At 39.2% G+C, this 20,637-nt stretch overlaps 1 protein-coding gene across 2 annotated transcripts in view; it reads right to left on the bottom strand.

Moving 5' to 3' along the window:
* Positions 1 to 6,808: 6,808 nt before the first annotated feature.
* LOC135221729 (GRIP and coiled-coil domain-containing protein 2-like) overlaps positions 6,809 to 20,637 on the bottom strand; it is a 69,012-nt gene continuing 55,183 nt past the window's right edge. Inside the window, exons 6-8 of one of the 2 annotated variants that reach the window (XM_064259520.1) lie at positions 16,518 to 16,700; positions 14,500 to 14,608; positions 6,809 to 14,233 (exon numbers count right to left, since the gene is read on the bottom strand). In XM_064259520.1, the coding sequence (XP_064115590.1) occupies positions 14,169 to 14,233; positions 14,500 to 14,608; positions 16,518 to 16,700 (357 nt within the window). In that variant the 3' untranslated portion in view covers positions 6,809 to 14,168. The remainder of the gene's footprint in view (positions 14,234 to 14,499; positions 14,609 to 16,517; positions 16,701 to 20,637) is intronic. The other variant, XM_064259521.1, reaches the window with a different exon arrangement.

Below are 20,637 nucleotides of genomic sequence, written 5' to 3'. Positions count from 1 at the left end.
CAGACCTGGAAAAGCTTGTCTGCTACCACTTGATGAAGGGACCACTCTGTGCCTGGGATCTGATACCAATGACTGAGTTTGTCTGCAACCACATTCTGTTTGCCTGGGATATACCTGGCTGAGAGCTCTACCAAATTGCTGACCGCCCACTGGTGAACCTCGATGGTCAAGGTGTGAAGTTGACGAGAAACCAGGCCTCCCTGTTTGTTCACATAGGCTACCACAGTGGTGTCATCCGACATGATAAATACAGAATGAGCTTCTACCTTCTCCCGAAACTCCTTCAGACCCAGAAAGGCTGCCTTCAACTTCAAGATGTTGACATGTTGCTGCTTGCCCTCCAAACTCCAAACACCTGAAGCGATGAGGCCGCCTAAATTAGGCCCCAACCTGCAAGGGAGGCATCTGAGAATAGAAGGAGGTCCGGTGGAAGAGAACGCAGAGAGACATCCTTCAAAAGATTCTGGTCGTTCAACCACCAACAACGGTCTTCTCTCTCTTCCAGAAACAGAGAAACCATTACTAGGGGGTGAGTCTCCTGTCGAAGACCAGAATTCTCCCAGTCTCCATTGCAGAGACCAAAGATGAAGATGCCCATGAGGGACCAGCTTCTCCAGGGAAGACAACACTCCCAGAAGAACCTGCCACTGATGAGCTGACTGATGTGATTCCGACAGGACGTTGCGTGCCACCACTCGCAATTTCTCCAATCTCTGACCCGACAGGAAAACTCTTGCCACAGTCGTATCGATGACCATGCCCAGGTAGAGAGTCCTTTGACTGGGTACGAGGTTCGACTTTTCCTGGTTGACTACTATGCCCAGTTCCAGACAGAACCGAAGTATACGATCCCTGTCCTGCAGCAGTTTTTCCCTGGAAACTGCCAAAACTAACCAATTGTCAAGGTACCTCAACAAATGGATCCTCTGAGCATGGGCCCAACTTGACACGAGAAAATCCTTGTGAACACTTGAGGCGCTGTCGTCAGCCCGAAGCACAAGACTTTGAACTTGAAGACCTTGTCCCCAAGAGAGAAGCGAAGGAACTTCCTGGACGTGGGATGAATAGGGATTTGGAAGTATGCGTCCCTTAAGTCTATCGACAGCATGAAGTTGCCTTCCCTCACAGCTGCCAACACAGAACGCGGGGTCTCCATCTTGAACCGTGTCTTCTTGATGGAAGTGATTAAAGGTGGATAAGTCGATCACAGGCCTTCATCCTCCCAACGCCTTGGGCACCAAGATGTGACTGTAAAACCTTGGAGACGGACGCACCACTTCCTCTATTGCATCCTTGTCCAGCATTTTCTGCACTTCCTTCCGAAGAGCCAAGAACTTCAGAGAATCTGGAGGATATGCCTCCCTGAGCTGTGGCTTGCCCGACAGAGGAGGAGAGAAGTTGAATGGCAGTAGATACCCAACCCGAAGGACATCTACCACCCACTTATCCGCCCCATAACTCTGCCACTTGGACCAATGGTCCGCCAGGCACCCACCCACCTATGGTATAGAAGAGGGAGAGGTGCCTAACCTACCGATTGCCCCCTTTACCTTTGCCCCTTGGGACCCTTCTTAGCTTAAAGGAACGAAAATGAAAGGGGCGTTGATCCTCTGATGTAGGCTGAGTCGAACGGGAAGGCCCTGCAGAACTCTAATTCCTCGACGGCCTACCAGGCGACGATCTCCTAGACTGCTGCTGGACAGGGGGAGGAGGAGGAGGAGCCAGACATCTCCGAGGACGAGACTTTGACTTAGACACGGCCTAGTGCACCAGTCTGTCTTTGGTGTCAGCCTGGCGTCGATCTATCGCATTCTCGAGCTCTATCTGAGGAAACAAATATTGAGACTCCAACAGATCTCCGTTCCCCAATGCCATCAAGGACTCTGTGTCAACTGATCTCTCCATCCTAGACAAAGGTGCGTCTCTTCTAATCAGAAGAAGGTTGGCCCACAAATTAGCAATGAGGTGAACCATATATGAAAATGCCTTGCCTCCAGATTGCAACAGACTGGCAAGAGAGGATGCACTTCACCAACCCTTCCGGAAACCTGTCAGAAGCTATCTTGGCAATGACCACAGACAAGATGTCCAGCCAAGAAACTGTCTGCAACATGGAAGCTGCCATAGACTCCAATGCTGAGGCATCTTGCGGAGACAAGGACGGAGCCACCGACCTCAACCTGCTCCAAAGTCAATCCCGGCTTCAGGCAAATGACGTCTGGGTTAAGATGGCACAACATCAAAAATGCAGTTTGTAGCATAGTACTTCCTATGTCTCGTGAGAGGCGGGGGTAGTAGCTTGGCAGAGCCCCAGAGCGAACTGAACCGTCCTGGTCCGAAACAGAGGCATTAACGTTATGCAAGACCGACTGAACATGTCTTGACAAAGGAAGCTGAAGAGATGATTTGGGATCCTGTGTAGCTCCCACCAAGGCTTCCAAGCGAGGAGTGTAAGACGACTGAAACCGAGTCCTACTTTCCAAATTATTGAACCCACGAATGAGATCAACAACTTCTGAAAAGAAAAAAAAAACTCTTGTGTGTCTCCTTCCTCCTGCCGGGGCAACGGAGACTGATGATGAGAAGGATGTGTAGGCTCCTCAAAGGCACCTTCCCCACTAAAATTAACAGTACGATCAGCAGCCAAACAGCCCAAAACCCCAACTAATCTGTCTGGGCTGGGTCCACGCGTCGGCTCCCAAGACGAACCCACTACTACACTAGGAACATCACTACACACTCCTCCAACAGGTGACTCATTAACATATCCGTGAATGGACACGGGCGTGTCAGACGCACGAACATGAATTGGAGAGGAATCCCAAACACTCAAGATCGAAGGAGAATCCCCCAGAGTCGAACTCTTGGAAGCACCAGTGAGAGGGGCAGGCAAACACTCCTGCTGCACCAACTCCGTGCTCACTACCTTTGACCTCTTGACAGGCGCCTTGAGATCCTTACGGTGACGAATAGGCCTTGGAGAAGAAGGAGCACTTGCATCATGTGCATGGACAGGGGAGGTTGCAACATGCTCATGATGTGCATGGATGTGGGAGGTCGTATCATGCCCGTGATTCAAAGCAGAGGACGAAGCAGCCACTGCAGATTGCACAAGGGAAGGTACACTAACACTCTCCGAAATACCAACACTCTCGAGAACATGTCCGCGTTGTTCCTCCCTCGAAGGCGAAGAAAGGGCAAAGTCCTTAGCCTTCCAATGCTTGATACGCCAACGTGGCGTAGAGGGGGAAGAGGAAGAGGAAGATAGCACTGGTATCTTATGGGATCTCCTTGGGGACGAAGCAACACGTTTCCTACCAGTCCTCCCAACGGACAAGGCAGCCAACTTTCACCCAAAACAGAGTCCAACCTCTTAAGCACTGCCTGGCATATAACCTCACACTGATCTGCAAGAGAAGGCTCCAATGACATGGAAGGGAGATGCAGCGAACTGGGCGGCTGGGATGATGTGGCTGAGAGAGGCAGTGCAGAAGAGACGACTGGGGGTGACGTCATCGATGGGAGTGATGTCATCGATGGGAGTGATGTCACAAGTGGTGATAACGTCACGGCTTCACCTCGGTGTGAAGGGGAATCAGACCCCACTGGCGGAGGAATACACAAAGACAGATCCCGTGACGTCATCAACGAGGCTGACGCCACGGCTTCCCTCCGACTCGAAGCGGCAGCAGTCACTGGCGGAGCAATACAAGATGGCTGACCTTGATTACCCACGAAGATGAGGCCGGGAGGAGGGGGGATGGCCTGGCCAACCTGAGGAGGGGGGTAGCTAGCCTCCATAAAGTGCGCCAGCAACCCCTCCAAGGACGGGGGACCACCTAGCCCGAGCATCTTCCAAATCACCGCCATCTTGGACGCCTACAACTCTGGAATAAATGAGAATGATGAAAAAAGACTTCCCCCTTCCCGGGAATCATATTAACTCCCAAAGAAGAAGGGGCGACATTACAAACATCAGCCTGGTGGCCTCCAGATACTTCCAGCAACGAATCAATGGAAGAAAAGGAAGGAGGCACAGGAACAACGCTACTATGGGGGCGAATACTGCAGGAGACAAAGCATCAGGAAGAGGCGAAAAACCTTCCCAAGAAGGAAGAGTTGAAATCCTCTGATGCTCTCTCTTGCTATAAAACGACTTCCACTGCTCTTTAGGCCATGCCCGGCATTCTGTGCAAGGATTCATTATGGCACAAAAATTAGAACAGCACCTACTACATGTGATGTGGGGATCAGTTGCTGCCAAAGCCAAAAAACGAGAAAAAGGAAAACCTGGAATTCTGGGGCACACACGTTGACGAGGCTGAGAAGGAGCAGAAGCAGCCATAATATCAGCCAAACACTCACACACTAAACACAAGCGAAACGGGCAATGAACCGGGTGAAGGGCAAGAGAGGTTAAACAAGACTCTCGCCCAGGCGGCTAAAGAAAAGACTGACGCAGTGGGGTAGGTGAGTGGTCTTTGACCACTCTTCACCCGATCTATGCATGCAAGATTCCTTGCTTTCATCTGTTTTTGAACCGGATCCAGCTAGGCGCTAGAAATTATCCTATTGTTAGGATCAAAGGTTTGTTCGTGTATGAACTAGTAGAGAATTCCTATGAGGTGATCCATCATGATGATATACAATCAGTATGCTACTCTTATTCTGGTCTTAACTATTCTTGTCTTCTCGTGCCAGCTGGAAAACAGTTAAAACAATCAAATATTGCATAGCAAGGAATCTGTGAGATCTGGCAACTTATGTGTATACAAGGTGAAGGCTGGTCGACAACCAAGCAAGCACCTCGTGATGTGTTAGACTTTCATTGACCGCCTTGTAGAGTAGATGCTTTTGCTCTCCTTCCAAGCCAGTTGCTTTGTTTGTCCGAGATTCTTTTTGTTGCCATATGTTTTCTTATTTATTAGACTTGGAAAATTTTTACAAAAGTGGAAAAATTCACAAATATTAATCCAAAATTATCAATGTTAAATGGAACTCTTTGAGTTCAAAGCTGGGAGAAAAAAAAAACTCCAGAGGTTTACCACTGAGTCTCATTTCTAGAATTTCATATGGCTTGCCTATACAATTTTTTCAATTAAACTAACTGGACAGCTAAGTTTGAAGATACCACAGACGGCAGGTGAAAATGGAATAGCAGAAAACAACACAACTTGTTGAAATTCTAAACTTTCAAAGGGCTCATAAACAGGGCTGGAGGAAGAGATGAACTACTTAATGCCTAGCACACATTATTTTTTTTCATTCAGACAGCTTTATCTATTATTGTTCATTTTCAAAGAATGTCCACTTTAAAAAATTTAAAGGTATGGAAAAGAGAGAACTGCAAAGGCAGAAAAAATGAAAGAAAGGAGATGAGGAACCTGGATTGAAGACATGCTAAAAGAAGTGAAAAATCCATTGGATGTTACTATCCAAAATGGGAAAACATCCTCATGGAACTGTCATCATTATATTTACACCACTTCTCTTAATGAGTTAAGAAAAAAAATGAGTTCTTTCCCATATCCTCTGTACTCTGCATGACTTACCTCAATTCCCATTTTGTCAAGGTCTTCATGATTTTAAGGGCTTTCCTACAACTTGCATATTTACTGTTTTTCTGACTTAATAGTTCCTCATCCCTGTCTTCTTTTCTAGCCAATGGACACCACATCTCCCTGCCATTTCTTATTTCATTCAGATTGCAGCTACTCTCTTCCCTCTTCTCTGACCATCCATCATAACCCTTATGAAATACGTATACTGAACCTCTAATTCCATTTGTTTTCCAAGCAATTTAAAAAACACCCATTAGTAAGAAAGATAAAGAGGTAAATTACAGTTTCTACATACATAAGCAGTAATGTAAATAAAAAAAATAAGGCAGTGGTGCATAACACTGAACTTATGAATGATATCAGTAACACTGCCAGGAACACCTTCCCAGTTTTACAATCCTCTGATGCTTGAAACTGAAGCAGAATGTGGATGCTGATGCTTGTAAAATAAGTAGTAAATGGAAACATTCTACAGGTAGAAAAATGAAATCTCTTCCAGCAGCGGTTAAGTTGATTATTACAATTGTTGGGAATAAGGAAACTACTCCTTAGAGCAATTCTGTATTAAAGATGATCCTGGGAAACTCCAGCTTGAGAGGAATACTATATACTCTATTTTGGAAATGTACAGAAGAGGGTTTTACTATGGGATGTAGTGATTAGGAAACCCTAGGTAGCCTATACAATCTGTGGGACAAGGGATAAATGCTAGTTTAAGGTTGCCACCAATGCACAGCAAATTGAACACAAACTACCACTCATACAATTTCACGCACAACTTACCAGACATCAGAATGCTTTTACAAAAGCTATGTAAGGATAAAACCTGTGGCACAAGATATAAGCTGAAACTATGGGGATGTCCTGTTTGTGGTGACTTGACTATTCTTCAGGTCTACAAATATTCAAACATCAGCTCAACATTTAAGATTTGCGTATCTCAATGGTTTTCCAAGGAAGCTGTCTTATTGTACATGCCAACCTGAAATGGCATTTCTAAAGATAAATCCATTATCAAGCATAATATATGAACATGTTAGCACCAAGACATCAATCATTGTCATGACTGCTTTTCATCAGAATTTCCCTTTAAAAAGTTCAACACGAAATGAGTTCTTTCCATTTTTCTATCTTGTGCACTCTTTTTCTCTGCACCCATTTAACTTATGCCTGTTTTTTCAACCCCTTTTTTTATTTTGGACCGCACATATCAGCAATAAGGATATCACAATGATGATGAAACAGCCTAGGATTCAAAACTATAATTGTTATGAAAAATCCTGGTAATATTTACATTCATTTTAAAAGAGGTGTTAAGGTAATAAGTCTCAATTCATATCCAAAACATGAAATACAGAAATGACGAGTGTCAACCATCAGCGAAATTTTAATACACATACCTCTTAACATACCTCAACTACCTATTTAAAATACACTGTACATAATTCTAAGTGCATGGGGTGGCATTCCATAAAATCTACACTAACCTTATTATGACTACTGTATTTGAGAGAAATAACAAATGATCAGTCATTTTGATTTATTTACCTTTCCATCAAACTAACAAATGATCAGTCATTTTGATTTATTTACCTTTCCATCAAACCTTTCCTGCAAGACAATTAAGTTTTAACAGATAACCTTTCTTATGTCTATCAGAGATACCATTCTCACTCATCTGAAAAATCACAACTTCAAACAAGATTTTTATCACTCATAATTATAATATTTTCACAATTGGAAACAAAGACCCTTCCCAAGGTTTTACAATTAAATAAGCTATTCCAAGATGGCCAGAGTAAAGGCTCAAGTGAAGTTAGGGGACAAATCAGAGGGTATGAAACACTACAATTACTAATGCATGACTATGTTAAGTTTCCATTTCACAGTTCATAAAAGCACTGCAAACACATTCACAACCCACTTCATAGTTATGTTGTATATTTAAAGGACAGCATACAGTGTTTCCCCAGTATTTGTGTTCTCGGTATTTGCAGACTCAGGTATTCGCGGATTTCTCTATGGACATTATCTACCCCTTATTTGTGGGAAATTTGTGTATTCGTGGTATTTTTCTGAGAAATATTTGCAAATATCTGCAAATAAACTTGACTTTTCATGATAAAACTATTAAACAAACCAAGTTTAACATTTTTAGTGGGTTTTTCTCGAGTTTTAACTAAGAAAATACAGTCTTAAACAATTTTAAAGTGGGTTTCAACTATTCTTGGGGGGGGGGGGGGGGGGGGTGTCTGGTACGCATCCCCTGCAAATACAGGGGGAACACTGTACAACCTATATATGTGCAGTCCTGCATTTCTATATAAGAACAAGGTTATTTCTGAAACTAGCACCAATTAGGATTAAAAAACAATAAGTGACATCTATGAAAATTTTTTATTTTACATCTCTATACATCATAGACTAATTTCGTGTAGTTACCCTGAATATTAAGGAACTTGTCATACTATGTGACTATTTTGGATTCCCTCACCATATACCACAGCTGTCGTCGCATTCACAAATCCTTCCTTCTACTCATGTTGAGTTACGTATGTCCCAAGGACCGACAGTAAACCAACATATTGTGCAATCCTGAAGTGATTGTTATAGGCCATTAAGAATCACAGGAGAGGCCTACTCCATTGCAATGCAAAGCCTGTAATAAAACCTTTAAGCTTCAGATGGGAAGTTTTGCATTATCCACCTTACAGACTGGACTTATCCATGAGTGACTTTTACTTTTTCAAGATAAAAGACTTTTTGGGAAGAAAACAATTTAAAACTTAAGAAATACTGATGGAAGCAGGTTTTGTTTCTGAAAAAACTTGTTATATTGTGCCTAATGTCCACAATCTCTACATGGGAAAATAGTCTATGATGTGTAGAAGCAAACTATGTTTTCTATGTAAGTTCTTATCGGTTATTCTTTAACCCTACAATGGGCATTAGTTTCAAAACTACACCCATTTATTAAAAAAAAAAGTGAATAATGGGAAAATTACTGTATAGCAGTTACTGAACTGCATATTGATTAAAAATATATTTATTACTAATAACTTTCATAAATTTTAATGAATTTAAAACCAGTTACTACTTACAAATCATAAATCACTTTTAAATACTGTACAATTTTATGAGGATTATGTACAAATAAAAGTTCAGCATGGCAGAAGAAAGAAAGGTCAGTTAAAAGAATTTTAAAAAGTGTGCGCTACATACATGTAAAGCACCATGCAAATAAATAAGTTAATCACAGTCCTTTAATTCAATTACTCTTCAAGAAATGATGCATATCGCTTCATGGATCACCTCATAACTTGAGAATATACATGTGATAAGCTATACAGTAGAATGAATTCAGTAAATATGCTTTATATTTCTACTGCCCATAAAAATATCTCTCATTTATTTGCAAATTTTAATATCTACAGGTTTGTATAATTTACAACCTCTAAAGGAAAAAACTTGCTTCATTTATACCACTAAACATGTGCTAATGCCTTCTTTAGACCCAACAATCTTCAAATCCTTTCCACATATAAATTTTTGTTTTTTCGTATATGATTAATCCTGTGCAAAATTATTACAATTGGATCTTTTATGATATTTCTTCGGGTTAAAAGCTTAATATGAAATGACTCAAGGCCAAGCACTAGGCCTCAACTAGGTCTTTTGGTTTCACAATGTTTCCTTGAAAAACTTAATGACTTACTGAATAATTCTGTGTGTAAGACAACCTTTAAATACAGCGAGGTAAAGAATCATGGTAAATTTTCATGAATTTATCTTGTATCTAGTATAAGATGACTTCTAAATCACAAAACCAAAATGTTTTTGGAGAAAAGTGATTATTTGCAAAAATTTTAAATTAAACTGTACATCTATATTTATAATAATGACGACTTAAAAAAGGTAGTTTTGCTTGTTGTATCCAATTACAGAATTACTATTACATAGTACTATTATCATTGTACGTAATACAGAATTTAAACGTCATGTACACCATTTGCATTTGATATTGCCTATATTCTCAAAATCTCAGCTGATTGAGTATTATCGACATCTTCATTGCCATTAGTTGCTAGAAGAGATATAATTCGGAGATACCTTTTCTCGTAAAATTAACAAAATTTGGTTGAAAATATGTGCATATTACTTCATTATATAGGCGGCATCAGGTGCAATTTCTCCAGTTCCAAACAACATTTTCACCTGGCCGTTATTCGTTTTATTCAGCTTCAGCTATAGCCTACCTCTTTAATTTACTAGTATTCTTTCCTGAGATCTCCACTGCATGAAGGGTGAACAAAAATGTCTATTATTTTTACTTATGGTAGCCACCATTGAGAATCAGCAGGGTTTAACAACTTGACAACTTAATGGAGCTCTTAATAAATGCTCAACAGTTAGAGTAAATGATGTCAGCAATCAGCTGTTTCTCAATCTACTTGTTTGTGTCAGTACAGGTTTTTAATCCCTTCATCCAGAATTCTAAAAACTGGAATAATTTTTTTGTGGAGGATGGAGGAGTATCATTAGTATTACAGTTTGAGAGAGAGAGAGAGAGAGAGAGAGAGAGAGAGAGAGAGAGAGAGAGAGAGAGAGAGAGAGACTATTGCCTCAGTTAGGTTGTTACACTGATGGGTATCCACATGCAAAATTCGAATAACAGTTGTATTGAAAAAACAATCATTTTAATAAAACTTGTTTTACGGTATCTAATCATATTGCATGTATTATTGTATTACAATATATGAACAGAGAAAAGGCTTATGACCAAGTCCCGAGACAAGAGATATGGAGGAGTCTGAGGGAGAAGATGGTGCCAGAGAAGTACTGGAGGACAGAGGAATGAGAATAAGTAGATCTAAGACAGAATATATGAGTACCATCAATGAGGGAGATGATAGAGAAAGTATTCAGCTTGGTGGAGAACAAATAAAGAGAGTTGATAAGTTTAAGTATTTGGGATCCTTTGTTAACGCTGGAGGAAGTATTGAAGAAGAAGTAAAACACTGGGTACAGGCTGGCTAGAACAACTGGAGAGCAGCCTCTGGAGTTCTTTGTGACAAAAGAGTAGCGCTGAGGTTAAAAGGAAAATTTCAAAAGCGGTGGTAAGAACAGCAATATTGTATGGTACGGAAACAGCAAGCATGAGAAAGACAGAGGAGAAGAAGATGGATGTGGCAGAAATGAGAATGCTCAGGTGGATGTCTGGAGAATGCTCAGGTGGATGTCTGGGGTGACAAGAGAGGATAGGATCAGAAATTACTACATAAGGGGGTCGACTAAGGTAGTGGAAGTATCAAAGAAAGTGCAGGAGGGGAGGCTGAGATCTGAAATGGTATGGACACCTGTTGAGGACAGATGAGGACCACGCTGGGAGACATACTATGGGGATGGAGGTTCAAGGAAGAAGAAGAAGAGATGGAAGGACTGTGTGAGAGGAGACTTACATGAGAAGAGAATTGATGAGGTAGAAGCACAGGTTAGAAATAGATGGTAACGGCTCAATGAAACAGCGACCCCATATAAAAATGGGAACCAGCTGGGAAGAAGAAGAAGGATACACGAACAGAGTGATGATGTGCTATTTGCATTCTAGTTTTGTTTACAGTCTTAAAATAATCAGCTAATCTCATTTTACTGATACCATCACTGTGTTTAGTTGCCAAATGGAACTTAATTCAGAGATACATTTCTTTCATAGGGTAACTAAGCCGGGTTTAACAACGCCAATTCTACATCATGTTTTTCATACATGTGTTGCATAAAATGGAAACCACTGTTTTGTTTATGTTTCATCGCCATTCTCAAACTGCTGCTAACAACAAGACAATAATGAATGATAATTATTGTACACAATTATCGTTCATATGGCTGAATTATTCTCAACAGTTACAAACAGCTTTGCATGCTGCCTCACTTGATGTTTGCTGCAATTTTGTTATAAAAGCATGACAGAATGTGGAAATAGAAAGTGTCATAAAATCACTAAAAAATGCTACTGATTGTACTGATGATGATTTGTATGAAAGCGATGAAGAAGCCAAAGTCAACTCACCAGAACCTGACTGGAATCCCTATGATGGTGGCATATGTGATGAATCTTGTAATATGTATGAGAAACTTTTAATGCTAAATGAATATCATGCATTATCCTAAATATTATTACTACCATAATTACCCTACCATTGAAATTATCTGAAATGTTTACGATTTCTCAGCTGGGAGCGTATAGCTAAAAGTTGTTTTTATTGATGTAGAATTATTCCTCAAATAGGCCATTTCTTATGAAGATATGCCAATAATATATAAGGTGAAAATTATTACCTTTATTACCAGTTTATTTCATAATGTGAATCTTCACGTATGTTGGTGGTTGTCACACTGAGGCCCACGCTAGCCTACCAATACACATCTGAGAATTCAAGGTTTGGTTTTTAGAATTGTAGTACAGGATGACCCCCAATTTTTAGGGGTGATTTTTTGGATTTAAAGGTCATCTTACATGCAGAAATATACAATAATACAATCACCCAAATAATTAGCTGTTGTGCAAAACACATACGTACTCACAATTATGCATAAACAGGCATTATTAGAACTATTTGGACCTGTCAGCCCAGAACCTGGCTTTCATCCTGACTGAATGCTTATATTAAAGCCAAAGAATATGAACTCAGGATTATCTCGTTTTTTCATGTTAGCAGTCTGACTTCTCACTGATAGCTACAATTTTAATTTGCGGCGATAATAAAATAAGGTAAAATAAAGGCATCTGATGCCTCAAGATATATTCCCTTCTTGAAACCATTAGGTAATAATGTATTCGAATGTTTTCACATTGCTGTACAGCAAGCTGTTCTTGTTTACCTTGTGGTATGGCTTCTAAACATTAAGTTAGATACTGGTTATTAAATTACTGACCACTAGGCTTTTAGAACAATTATAAAAATCCATAATGAATGCTTATATTGAGTATGTCCATAATCTTATTGATTGTGGTATGCATGTTCTCACTACTGGAAAAGTGAAGATATATGTGCATACATTTGTGATTCAGTCCTTAATTGAATTTAACTAAAATGCAAATGTATCTTAACCTTTTTTCTTTGAATAAAACAGAATAAAGCATAGTTGGAAAGTAACTGAAAATATGAGAGATACAAATGGACTGTTATTGTGGGTTCCTCCTCCTGCTTAGTGAATTTTTCTACTGAATAAGAAAAATCCTAAGAAAAACTCAAAATTTTACATATCATTCATAAAATTATCATATCTTGTGCATATTTGAAGGATAAATTTTCATATCTAGATTTTATTATGAAAACCAAAGAAACTGGAAACAGAATTTTTGAAAATCCCAAGCTCAAAAGCATATGAAAATATGGTGAAAAAAAAGATGAAAGCATACTTTGGAAGACAAAATAAACCTCTCATTTGGAAGAAAAACTTGGGGAAAATGGAAATTGGAAAGTTTTCCATAGCTAAGCAGTAAAAAAAAAGAAAGAAAAAAAGTCATTGTAATTAGCAATTCACCTGACTGGTGATCTTCCAAATCTAATGTGAGAGGTGGTGGCAATATCAGCAACTGAGATAAAAAAGGGATTTTGACGTAGGAAAAATCTATTTCTGGGCGAGGAAGCCGTGTCGCCCAGTGAAATATGTCTGCTTTAGCACTATTTCTAGTAAAATATTGCTATAATACCAGAGAACTGCTAAATTGGACATGTCAGAAGCCTCTGACTCGCTCACCTATATAAAAGGTGTCGGTAATATAAAACTGGGGCGAGTGTTAAACACTACCACAGCAACCCCTCCAATTAGCCTTTTCCTCATCAAAAGACCCTAAATACGGGGAGCCGACCCAAGGTCTATGTTTTAAGGTAACGTGGATATGAAAAAATATTGTGTTCTGGTGCAAAGCTTTCAAGATGGGAGGCAAAAGATCCAAGTCAACCTGACTTCAGTGCAAAATGATGAAACACTCTAGCATGTGAAAAAAACTACAAATGGCTTACAATGATAAAAAAAAAAAAATTAATTCGGCAACTCAAGAGAGTAACATCTTACATATTACTCATGAACGAATACATACTTCAACTTTCCAAAAATGCAAACTTTAATCACAAAATCTAGTTTCAAAAGTATGTTTCAACTAACATTTCTTTGGGAAATAGCTTTAGCCTAAACAGTGTTCATTACCATCAATTAGAGACACTATAATAATTTGCTCACATACAGAAAAAATGGGTTAGCAAGGCTACAGTTAAAATTGGTATTACTAACCATGGGATCTTTATGGATAAACACCCTCAAAAATTTATAGGAAAACTTGCTTTTAAGCAAAAGTAACCCCAAGAGTTTAATATATATTTTTATATTCACAAACTCTTTCATGAATGACTGCTTCAGCATCTTCCGGTAATTCTAAGTACTCTCTTATGGACACATTTTTATATAACACCTATACAAAGAAATATGTTGTATAATACAATGTATTCACTATGACATCCTTAGTTAAGAAAATAACACAATTTCTACAGGACAGAAATAATAATGAATGTTATTTTCTACTGGAAAATCAACGCTAAGATTTCATTATCTAGTAGACCACAGATGAAGATAACTTCCCCAGCCTTGAGCGCTTCCTCCTTCATCTCCACCTGTAAATATCACCAATAGCAGTATGAACAAAAGTGAAGCCTGCATCTGTACGAAACAATTTTTCCGACTAACTAACTGTTTCATAGGACACATACAACAAGCTCTTACCTCCCCTACTCTATAAATGGCATTTCAGAACTAAACGAAATATGGTACCATTACATCATAACCCTCTACCTCTATTTTAATTTGTCACATTTACGTAAAATAGCAATGGGTTCAAGTGATAAACCTGGTATAAACTGTAACCAAAATTAAAACTTACCAATAGCAAAATGTTCAAGGTCAGCAGTTTCTTGAGGAGACAGCTGGAGGACTGTTTTCAAAACTGGTACCATGTGCTTACGCTCTTCTCCATGTTTCATCACCAAAAACTATAAGTTTAATTTCATCATTAGTAAAGTACTGAAACTGTCTCACCTTAGATACTGTAAATACTAATTAAGTGAAAGATATAGCTACTACAGTGGAAATATGAGGTCTCATGTAAAAATCAGTACTTACACAGTACAAATATCGTCATTAAAGCAATCCCTCAGTTACCCAAATCATCCTTAACTTGAAATCTACATTATCTAACACACCCAGACCAGGGATCAAGGATCAAAGTTATATAATACTGTATATGCAATGCTTTAGTACCCTAATATTGATCTACAGTGAATATTAACAGCAAACCAAACAGCTCAAATAGCACCTTTGTAGCTGAGGGTTTTTTGTCCCTTTAATACAAATCTTGACTTTCTATGTCATATCAACTATTTACTTCTAAATTGTCTTCCATTTTGAGATTTGTATTTACTTTTACTGCTATATTCCTCTTTGTTTTTTCATATAAGGTCATTCAATTTTGTAGCCGCAAGCCAATGACGATAACAATAATATAAATACTTTAACTAAGCATATATACAGAGATTAATATTGTCTATAAGACGACATTTACTTTGGTACCTGGTCCTATTTCTAACAGTAAGTTCAGGTTATTTATTTAACTTTTATTTGATTTACCATCCTTTCCGTATCATCTGATCTTTCCTTGCAAACATTTTTTTTTGCTAGCTTAAAATTTCACTTGATATGTTTAAGTGGAATATTTGTGCTCTGTTTTCAGTTTCCACAAGATCACTGAATGATGAATACAAATTGACAATTAGGATACAATACCAGGCAAAATAGCTCGTATCAAGCTCACCCAAAGTCACAAAAGAAAGACAAACCTGCCTCTTAAAATGAAACTTTGTAGGATTTTCGAAACAAACAAAGGGGGATCATACCATATATCTTGATTGAAAGTGACAAAGGACTGATCACATACAAGAATCTTAAATTTATGATTCCATAATATTTTCTTTTGATAAAATGTCAAGTACAAACATATTTCCAGTTGAAATGAAACGACTCCAACTAAAGCTAATAACTGGTATTCAACTAGATGGAAAGCTTTGTGGTATTCAAATTTGTCAAGAACAATACTGAATGTTCTGAAATTTGAACTCACAGTTCAAAATTGAGACAGAAAAATAATGAAATAAGGACACCCAGCTCCTAAAATGCTCACTTACCTAAGCCTTATATGTATGTGATCCTTCTAAAGCTGTGATGCTTAACCTTTCATGAAAGTTAGTACCCAAAATCTTGTCCAAATTAACCATGGTGACCTATAACCTCATAAACATTTTCTTTTTATATAATTTTGCTTATGAAAATGTGTTCAGAAACAAAAATTACAAGCATAGATTTTTATTAATGCAAGTAGCACATATGCATAACAACGATATATGAGCATTACCTAGCGTAAAGAAAACCCAAACTTTCTCTAATAATAATGATTATAATAAGAATACCATTGGGGAAATGATAAGACCATAAAGTTATAACCCTTGGGAACCCATTGAAATGGTTTGGCAACCCTGGGTCGTGACCCTACGGTTAAGAACTAGTTCTAAAGTACATATACCAGTATTTACTTCCATGGCTGTATTACAGGCATTATTATAAGCCAAAAGACTGACTCACAACATAAAAAGGTCCTGATACATATCAATTTAAGCATATTAATTTTCAAATTCAAGTGCCATTTTGAATTGTAAGTTATGCAGGAGAACAGAATGACAATATCAGTAGAAGTATAGCTTTTAATAAGTTTCATCAAGACTGAAAATAATTTTCATGTAGGTTGCAGAAAAAAAATTTAAAAAAGCCTTTATTGGGAACATTAAGTCTGAAGGTCACTGCTAGTAATACTATTCTAAAATGCTACCTTTTAAACAAACCTGGACTTACCTTCAATATAATGTTCTTCATGTACTCCATGTTCTCCATGTGTTTTTCTCTACTTTCATTGCGTGAGGACCTTCTAATTTCTTCTTTAAGTGCATCTGAAAGTTGTGCTAACTTGGCATTTTCTGCTTCTGATTCATGTAACAATGCTGTTAGTTGGTGAATTCGCATTTCTCCAGAAGACAACTAAAAAGTAGTAAAAGAACCAAGTATAATCATTCCACTTAGTACAATCTGATTATTTACAGAGGTATACATTATTTCTAAGTAAAAAATGAACAAAATATGAATCAAAGGAAACAAGAACATTATATGAAACTTAGAAAATAAAAACATTGTATGAAACCTAAATTACATCTTTAGAGTCATCCATCATTCAATCAAGTATTGAAAAAATTGAAGTAGGATTGTGTTCCAAGTATACATATGAGAATTGCAAACCATTTTTTATTGATGGAAGAAAATTCTGACCACTCCTGTGTAAAATTAACCATCCTGTCTTTTACTAGGTCTAATCAGTGTAAAGTTTTGCTCCAAGAAGAGGCAACTGGCCTCAAAAAAAGAGGGTACAATTACTAGGCTGTCTGGAAAAAGTACGGGTGATGTGCTGTTTGATCTTGAGGGATTTGAGAAGGATGTAGAAGCAGTGAACTTGGAGAGTACAAAGAATGAGGGCAAGGATATGCAAGATTTGGATAGATCAGGAACAACACCGAGTCATAAGAAAAACGATACATGCAGTTTGTGTAAGTTTCCTTAGGGTGAAAGTGTTGAAAAAGTGAGTGTGAATGAGAAAGATATAGCAGAAAGTGAAAGTGGAGAAGTTTTGGATAACTTGAATCAGAGCCTAGCAGAGATGAGTGAGAGTATATGAAAGATGATAAAAGCCATGTCAGGTGTTAGTGGGGTTGAAATAGATGAAACAATGCTGAGCGAGTCTAATGCAGTTAGAGTAAGGGTAAGAGAAGGGGTGGTGAATGAGAGGCTATGGACCCAAACTCAAGGCCCAGTTCTGGAGTATGCATGGGTGATAAGAAAGAGATTTTGACGTAAGGAAAAATCTATTTCTGGGCGATTGGCTCGTGTCGCCAGCAAATATCCTTTAATCTATTATTTCTAGGGTAAATGTACTAACACATACCAGAGAATAAATAAAATAAAGAAAAAGGTCAGTATAACTGACTCGCTCACCCTCCAGGAGGGTGTCGGTATGAACACTAGGCGAGTGAGACCACTACCACGAGCCAAATGCCAATAGAAATCTCCCACTACAAAATCCCTCCAAGAGGGGAGCCGACCCACAGAGTGAGCAGCTCGTACTACTACTACTCCATCCCATGCTGCCGACTGCTGCGCCTCTGGTGGCCATCCTGAAGTTAGCAGACAATCTTGGGCGAAGGGATGGGTAGGGTGGGATTTCGCTGGCGACACGAGCCAATCGCCCAGAAATAGATTTTTCCTTACGTCAAAATCCCTTTTCTGGGCTCAGCTCGTGTCGCTGCGCGAAATCGTACCAGAGAAATAGCACAAGATTGTAAACAAAAGTAATAAAATAAAAATAAAAATAAAATAAATCAGAATAGGTCTCAAATAAAAGATAAAATATATATGAATAGACTATAATTGCTAAAAGATACATATACACAGGGGTATAAAAATAGAAATATGCTTAAATTACCCTTAAATCTAATCATGTTTGTTAACATAAGGTAATTTACATATATACAGGTAAAATTATTTACATGTATCAATGGCATCTGTGTAACATCATGTATCAAAAGTATAATAGCAATTAATAAAAACAATCAACAATAATATATAAAGGAATGTATATGACTTAATATACAAAACCCGTAATTATTATAAAATGATGTATCCCCTAGCATAAAAATAAGGGGAAACATCCATGAGATCAATGTTTATAATCATTTGTGAGTGTCCCTAACCAGACAATAAGGGGCACCCACTACACTATCACAAAAGCAGCTAAGACACAAGGTGAATGCAAATGAACAAGGTAGGAATAGACGAACTTATGGGTGAGGCAGGTAGAAAGGAGGACTGAATCTTCTACTAAAAATTAGCTAGAGTCAGGGGAAACTATGTTACCCGCTGCTACTGCTGGGAATTTCAGAGCTTCCAAGGACTTAAGGTAGTGACGTTTGAACACTGTCGGTGATTTCCATCCAGTATACTTTTTCAACTCATCGAAGTTCATATGTTGGAAATAATTAATTGAGGTGGCTACTGCTCTGACATCATGTGCTTTCGGGAAAGAGTCAGGATTGGCTTGCTTAATAAAGTACAGGATTTGTTGCCTGATGCCTTAATGGATAAAGTTCCACCTTTTCCCTCCTAAAGAGGGGACCCGATGAAGATGAGGAGGTCCTAGACAGAAAGGCTCGTAAGGTTGTAACTGGGCAAAGAGATACATCTTGTGGAAGGGGTAGTACCTTCCAAGGTTCCCACCTCATCAAAGGATCTTCATTCTTTGCTAAAAAGCTACGTTCCGGAGAAAGTAGGACTTCTCCTGTGGGAAGGAACTGAATATGATCCGGGTCTCTGGATAGAGCCGACAGTTCTGAAATTCTTGCTCCTGAAGCTAAGCTTAATAAGAATAGGGTTTTTCTTAAGAGCATTATAAAAGAGCATGTGTCATTATCGGTTTCGGAAGCCAGTTTTAGAACATCATTTAAGAACCATGAAACTGACGTAGGCCTAACAGAAGGCCTAAGCCTAGCACATGCCTTAGGAATAGACGAGAAGTAGGAATCCGTCAAGTCTATGTTAAATCCAAATTGAAATATCTTTTTCAAAGCTGACTTGTTTGTCGTAATCGTGCTAGCTGCTAAACCTTTTTCAAATAAGGATCTGAAAAAGGATATAGCTGAATTAACTGTCATGATTCTAATATCCGATTCTCTCAGGAAGGTTGCTAACTTTTTGACAGCAGCATCATACTGTCTCAAAGTCGAATCCCTCTTATCGGATTCCAAGAATAGAATATTCTGAGGGTCAATATTCGCATCTCTTTTTGCCGCAAACTTCATGAAATCCATAAAGTTAGGGTTTTGAGAATCCCTGAGGAAGCGAACACAGTCTTCATTTGTACTGACTGGGAGAGCTTGGGACTGGGGATCTGAAGAGGACGAAGGCCCAGCTCCAAAATTAGAGGATACCAGTTGCTCTTCGGCCAGTCTGGGGCTACTAGAGCCACTTGACCCTTGAATGTCCTGAGTTTGTTCAATACTTTCATGAGGAGATTCACTGGAGGGAAGACATAAATCTTCTCCCAGTTTGTTCCAGTCTAGAGCCAGGGCGTCCGTGGCATAGGCCAGAGGGTCCAGGTTGGGGGCTACATAACACGGTAGTTTGTGGTTCGCTTGGGATGCGAAGAGATCCACCTGTAGCCCTGGGACTCTTTGAAGGATCCAATGGAACGAACTGTTGTCCAGTGACCATTCCGATCTAGGGGTACTGATCGGGATAGGGCGTCTGCTATGACGTTTCTTACTCCAGCTATGTGAGTGGAGGAAAGATGCCAACTGAACTTGTCTGCCAGGGAGAAGATGGCTATCATGACGTGATTTAGATGACGTGACTTGGAGCCTCCTCTGTTTATACAATGTACTACCACTGCGCTGTCCAGGACTAGCTTTATGTGGGAGTACTTGGGTGGGCGTAACCTTTTTAGAGTCAAGAACACTGCCATTGCCTCCAGTACGTTTATATGGAAACTGACGGAACTGAGGTGACCAAGTCCCTTGAACCTTTTTGACCTGGGAATACCCTCCCCAGCCGCTTAAGGACGCGTCTGTGTGGATGGTGATCCCTGGTGGAGGGAACTGAAGGGGTACTGACATTGATAAATTCTTGACTCTCGCCCACGGCCGAAGTCGATTCTTTAGAATCAGAGGCACTGAGGATAGTTTTGTCCCTGGACCTGACGTTTGCTCGCGAGCGCCAGATTCTGGTTAGGTCTTTCAGTTTGGCTTTCATTAAGACGTTTGTCACTGATGCAAACTGGAGAGAACCCAGGATCCTTTCCTGGGCTCTCCTTGACGCTAGTTTGTGACTTAGAAATTGCTTGACTGACTTTGCTATTTCTTTCCTTTTGGTTGAT

Source organism: Macrobrachium nipponense, chromosome 3 (genome assembly GCF_015104395.2).
Source record: "Macrobrachium nipponense isolate FS-2020 chromosome 3, ASM1510439v2, whole genome shotgun sequence".
Taxonomy (NCBI): domain Eukaryota; kingdom Metazoa; phylum Arthropoda; class Malacostraca; order Decapoda; family Palaemonidae; genus Macrobrachium; species Macrobrachium nipponense.
Note: the sequence above shows the minus strand (reverse complement) of the source record. Positions and strands in the feature narration are given on the sequence as shown.